The sequence below is a fragment of the Arachis duranensis genome, chromosome 3, assembly GCF_000817695.3.
Source record: "Arachis duranensis cultivar V14167 chromosome 3, aradu.V14167.gnm2.J7QH, whole genome shotgun sequence".
NCBI classification, from domain to species: domain Eukaryota; kingdom Viridiplantae; phylum Streptophyta; class Magnoliopsida; order Fabales; family Fabaceae; genus Arachis; species Arachis duranensis.
In genome coordinates this window covers 125,256,738-125,262,898 of record NC_029774.3, presented here as the reverse complement: position 1 = coordinate 125,262,898, position 6,161 = coordinate 125,256,738, and the positions used below count along the sequence as shown (strand labels likewise).

The 6,161-nt window shown below is 36.0% G+C and overlaps 1 protein-coding gene across 2 annotated transcripts; it reads right to left on the bottom strand.

Moving 5' to 3' along the window:
- Positions 1 to 139: 139 nt before the first annotated feature.
- On the bottom strand, positions 140 to 4,834 carry LOC107481307 (probable alpha,alpha-trehalose-phosphate synthase [UDP-forming] 9). 2 transcript variants are annotated; one of them, XM_016101569.3, is made up of 4 exons: positions 4,710 to 4,834; positions 1,343 to 3,372; positions 954 to 1,227; positions 140 to 859 (listed from the first exon to the last, which is right to left on the bottom strand). In XM_016101569.3, exons 2-4 carry the CDS (start codon positions 3,331 to 3,333, stop codon positions 536 to 538), a joined length of 2,589 nt encoding a protein of 862 aa, XP_015957055.1. In that variant the 5' UTR covers positions 3,334 to 3,372; positions 4,710 to 4,834; the 3' UTR covers positions 140 to 535. The 2 variants fall into 2 exon arrangements, with proteins under 2 accessions (XP_015957055.1, XP_015957054.1); XM_016101568.3 differs by having other exon boundaries at positions 1,343 to 3,386; positions 4,710 to 4,826.
- Between the last annotated feature and the right edge of the window lie 1,327 nt (positions 4,835 to 6,161).

The following is a 6,161-nucleotide window of genomic DNA, read 5'->3' as shown; positions in this document are numbered from 1 at the left end:
TTAATAATATATAATAAATAATAGGTTCAAATTGACCAAGTACTTCAAGCCTATATACACTGCTAGCTACAACTATACTATAAATTGATTAAATTCTGCCTCTGATCGCGAATTAAACACTGTTTTTGAAGCAAAGATATATCAAACCCGATTGCCATTATATATTTGTAAGAAAAATATTGTAAACTATACAAGTTTTGGTGCACAACACCGATACACCATTCTAACAAAAAGCACAACTTAAGATCTCGGCGTCATTGCACCAACAAATGTAACAATTGATGTTGTTACCAATTACCATTTACAGAAAAGAAGAATTTGTCAGGCCATCCATGAGGCTCACTATTCAGAAAAAACCTACCACCAGGAACCATGCAAGCAAGGAATATTAGAAGCCCGACAACAGCATGGTTGCGATTCGGTCATGTTAAGATTAAATAACCAAAACTTTTTCTCTGCTTCAAAGCTGAAGAATCCTCCCAGGTAGAGCAGCACAATAAATCAACAAAGGTTGCCTTGCCCTACCTTCAAACTCTCAAATTGTGCTCTCGAAAGATACTTGGAATTGCGCAAGATGCCTGGGTTTTGGATTGGATGAAGAAGCAAGACCCTGAAGTAACTTCACTACATCCAAAGTGTCGTCAAGAAAATACTTCGCCTTGCTCGGCTTCCTACCTACAGTGCAGGCAAAAATCTCTGGAGCCGCCGGTAATGACGGGCAGGATACTGACCTTAAAATGCTCTCAAACATGTCTTCATCAGACCTATCATCGCCAATGCACATAACAAAATCCGGTGGATTACCACCATTAAACATGGTTGATATAACCTTTTCGGCTACCAAACCTTTGCTTATTCCCTGCAGTGAGGATAGTAAAACATTGAAGTTAGTTCCAGATTCCTGCACAATTTAAATACAAGACCAAAGGGAAGTAATTTCAAGAAAACATTACCTGTGGCTTAACTTCAACAATATGCTGGCCTCTCGTAACAACTGCTGGTTCATTTGCAAGTACACTTTCCAAGTGATCCAACAATTCCTTGGCTTGGCAGGAACCAAAATCCGGGTCTGCATCTTGATGATGCCACACCAAAGCGCTTTCCTTAATTTCAATGCTGGAACCATCAGTTGCCTCTGTATACAACTGCATGACAGGTTCTGCTATGTTTTTCCAGTCAAGGTCTGCAGACAAGTGACTGCATTCCCATTCAGAATCTCTATTCCACCTGCATGCATTAAGAAGAACATATTAGTGGTTTAGCTTTTATTTATTTTGCATTTCAATTCTTCTGAAATGGGGTTCAAAAGGTTCCCAATATCTGTGAGATTAAAATGATCGACCTTAAAAAGTAACCATGCTCAGCAGCAAGTCCCAGCAATTGGCATGAACTGAACCAATCACTCAGAGAATCTCTTCCCCTCCCACTAACAATGAAAACAATGTTCTTGGGATCACTAGACAGAGCGTTTAGCACAGATATGACTTCCGGGCTGGGGACTTTATTTATAGAAGAGTGCGGTACAACAGTACCATCATAATCAAGAAAGATGGCCCTTCTATTGGTTCGCTTGTAAGCTGAAACAACATGATCAATAGACAACTTCCTAAATCCAGGAGAAAGAGAAACAACTCTAAACCCTAGACCCAAGCCAATTCCCCAGCACCTTTTGGTGTAATGATCTTTGCAGGCTCTCTCCAAATCCTGCATAAAGCTGCGTGCCCAATATGCTACATCATGAGAACTGACATACCGATAGTGTTTCTCATGGCGCAATTGCTTCTCAGAATCGTTCATTGTAAGGGCCAAGCTCAGAGCATCAGCAACAGCATCAATGTCCCAGGGATTGACCCTGATAGCCCCACTAAGAGAAGGTGAACAACCAATGAACTCAGACACAACAAGCATGCTTGTTCGGGGAGAATCAACTTTCCTACCCAATGCTTCATCTAGTTTAGCAGTTTGTTGCCTGCAGACAAGATATTTGTATGGGACTAGGTTCATGCCATCCCTTACTGCATTTACAATGCAACATTCAGCTACAGCATAATAAGCACTCTTCTCAAATCGAGGAACATGGCGGTCAATGAGTTTGACAGGCTGATATTCCTCTGAACCATAGGTATCATTAATCCTCTGGGCAATTAAATATGTTTCCTTCTTTGCTTCCTGAACATCCTTCCCTAAACCCCTTGCAGGATTTACAATTTGAACAAGGACAACTTTGCCCTGCATATCAGGATTCTCCTGCAGCAGATGCTCCACAGCTAGAAGTTTCAAACTGATGCCTTTAAAAATATCCATATCATCAACACCAACAATCACCTTCTTACCCTCAAACTCTTCCTGAATCTCTTTTAGTTTAGCAGATGTAGAAGGAAGATTTAATACAGATTCAAGCCTACCCATGTGAATGCCAACCGGCAAAATTTTGATAAATATAGTACGGCCAAAGTAATCAAGTCCTATATGTCCTCGCTTAGATTCATAGTCCAGACCTAGCATTCTGCTGCAGCAAGAAAGGAAGTGGCGTGCATAATCAAATGTATGAAAACCAATTAAATCAGCATTCAGAAGTCCCCTCAAAATTTCATCCCTTACAGGTAAAGTTCGATAAATTTCAGATGAAGGAAAAGGACTGTGCAAGAAGAATCCAAGTTTAACTCGATTATATCTCTTCCTCAAGAAAGTAGGCAAAACCATCAGGTGATAATCATGAACCCAGACAAAATCATCATCAGGATTGATTATTTCCATAACCTTGTCGGCAAATATTTTGTTTGCACAAACATAAGCCTGCCATAGTATGCGGTCAAAGCGATCACCATGATCGGGGCACACTGGTAGCATATAATGAAAGAGAGGCCAAAGCTGCTGCTTGCAAAACCCAAGATAGAACTTTTTCTGGAGATCATGGGATAGAAAGGTAGGTACACAATTGAAGTCATCCAGTAATCTCTGGGCAACTTCTTCCTGCTCACTGGCATCTATATCAACCTTAAGTGAACCCACATAAATTACCTCCGTATCAGAAGAAAAACCATCTTTCAATTGTAGTAAAATTGAATCCTCATCCCAACTGAAGCACCACTTAGAATTTTCTGCATCTCTTTTAGCATGCAATGGCAGCATGTTTGCGACAATGATCTTCCGCTCCCGGCAACCAGAGGAGCTTACATCTGAATCCCCGTCATTAGCACCACAACTATCAAGGTCAGAGATAATTCCAGGAACAGTCATAATCCTTGGAAGAGCTCTTGGGGTGCCAGGAATATCCAGCAAATCTCCTCCAGAAACTAAGTCAAAGAGATTAGCATATGATCTTGATGCCATGGCCAGTCAAGGAGTACCTTTCTTTTATGTCCTTCTCTCCTATCAAATCATAACTAAAATAATAAATAAATAAATTACTTCTTTCTAGGGTCCTAAGAGAAAAACAAGAGGCAAAGAAGCACACAAGTAAGTATTCTAGTGATCCAAACATGATAATGCCCAAAACAATTACTACAAAATACAATCCTCAGGGCATTCATGAACACTGTAATGATATAACTTCATGTAGATGAAGAAACATCCTCACTTTGCAAGTTTACCAGTTAGCTAGTTTTCATCTTTACCACTGACAGTCACTATTACCAGACAACCACTGTGGTTCAATTTTGTTCATGAGATATCCAATCACTCTAACAGCACATCTCAACTCTTAAACCACCACATAAGAAAGAGAAGATGAATTTAAAAATGATAACATCGTGTTTTCTTATCCATATGCACACACCACCTACATGAATAAAATTCTATTTCCCCCATAAATTATTTGTGTATAGAAATCATCTTTGCGACATTAACTCCACGGTTAAGAAAAATAAAACTAGTATAATTTTCAGCAGCCACAACCAAAGAGTTCAATCCACAAAATATAAAACCAACATAATCTGCCTTCACAGTTTAAAATACGTGTGAAACAGAGAATAATATAAACAACCCTTCATTTCACATGATCTCAAATATGATAACCACCTTTTACAAAATACATAATGGTCCAAAAATCTCAATCCAAATCAAATCAAAAGAATCAATCAATTTATCATCTTCCCGTCTAGACCATTCTGCAAAAAAAATGTCACAAAACAGTGAACTTCAATGGATCACCAAAAAAGAGCACAAAAAGTTGAAAAACAAGATAAATAACTTGATCATGTGATGTGTATCCCAAAACCAGCACACACACAAAATAGCAGATTGGGGTTCAAAACGGTTAGATCCTTAAACGACGAAAAACACCGAATCAGCAGTTAGCACTTAGCAGTTCGAGATTCACAACCAGATTCAACCTAATCATCACCACGTTAATACGAGTAACTTCACTTCAAACGACGCCGTCGTTTTAACATCAACAACGATTCACACTGCATTTAACAACCAAGCAAGCAAGCAAGCAAAAGCAGAAGACGCAAACCCAATGAACCGGTAAACGATCAGCACCGTTTCGTTCCGGAGACGAAAATAACAAAACACACACAACAGAAAACCGTGTAACTGCCTAAACTTCACAGAACCATCACACCACTCACACACAAATAAATAAATAATTCAACACACACATAGGAACGGATCACAGAAAGCAAAATCAAATTCCAAGTAAATAAATAAATAAATAAAAATGGAGATAGAGTCAGAAGTCAAGTGTTCAGGACTCCGAGTCGAACCTTTCCGGCGATGGTGATGAAAAAGAAAGTTAGAGGCTGCGTTTTAGAGAGAGAGAGAGAGTCAGTGTTTGGAGAAAGGAAGAAAAAACGAGAAGGGAAACTCTCGTAAGAGAGAGAGAGAGAGAGAGAGATTTTATATATTTTTTTTTTTATATTGCATGGGTCACTGTAAAATAAGGAACTCGATGAGTGGATGGATAGAGTTTTTCTTTCTTTAATTTTTCTTTTCAAATTTTTTATTTAAAAAACATTTTGTGTCTGATTGACAAGTTGGATAGAAATATGAACGGATAGGCTGCATGTGTGTCCATTTAGCAGCAAACTTCAACTGCAGTTTGCTTTTCTAACCATGGTTCACAATTCATCCGCTTTTACTGTTTTGCCCTTTTCTTCTGAAAAATAAATATGCCACGTTATTATTTTTAAAATGTTAAATTATTCTATTGGTAACAATTTTATAGTTAAATTTATATTTTTTCAGTTGAATTTTTATATTATTTTTTATTTTATAATTAAATCTATTAAAATAATATAAAAATTTAATTAAAAATATATAAAAATTTAATTAAAAATTTAATAAAATTACAGAGACTAATAAATAATTAAACCTTTTATAAATACTAATTTGAAATAAGGTTTTATTATTTATTTTTATATATATAACAATAATTAATTCTTTTTTATTTGATTCTTACTTTGTAATAGTTAAATATAATTTTTTTTTCTCCATAACTATAGTTTATTGTGTTTTAAATATGCATGTTAAGATATTTTAAAATTGTTATTACAATGAGAATCAATTTATCTGTTATAATGTAACTTTCAATGGCCAGATTATAACTTTTCCGCTCCAATTAAATTATGATATTTCCATAACACAAAAGCCTAAAAGTGGTCACGGCGTATTACATTCTTTTTAAAGCAGCTTATATTATATTCTTTTTATATTAAAACATGTGTGTGTTTGGGTGTTTTAATTAAGGCAAGTGGGTTCCTTATCACCAAATGTAGTTGAAGTTGAATTATCTTATCCTCAGTTTTCAAGTACATCCAGCACATTTCATTTTGTCAGACCAAGCACCTATGACCTAACTATTCTCACGCTTATACAAGGACTTTTACTCTTTAATAATGGATATATATATTAAACACACACTTTCTCTCTATAAGTTTAATAATTTATATTTTTTTAGACAAACCCTGAAGGACTAATAGCCCTTAGTCAATGATTAACTAATATTACACAATTTTTTTTTATAGAGGAGTGGTACGGACAGTAGATTTGGTAAGTTGTAGCCATTAATTAGTTATTAATAATATATTTAATAGTGTGAGATTTTATCTAATAGTAGAGAATCATTTATTTTTGTTTTGCTGACTAAGTGCTGGCTAGATTTTAATAAATCTACTGACCCTAGACTTTTTTTTATATATTCTACATATTTTTTTTAC

Excerpts from the sequence above, each read along its gene's own strand:
- LOC107481307 (XM_016101569.3), bottom strand. The coding sequence starts at position 3,333 with ATGGCATCAAGATCATATGCTAATCTCTTTGACTTAGTTTCTGGAGGA. Across the intron at positions 1,228-1,342 it reads GAGCATGGTTACTTTTTAAG|GTGGAATAGAGATTCTGAAT; the intron begins GTCGATCATTTT and ends TAATGCATGCAG. Across the intron at positions 860-953 it reads TTGTTGAAGTTAAGCCACAG|GGAATAAGCAAAGGTTTGGT; the intron begins GTAATGTTTTCT and ends TCCTCACTGCAG.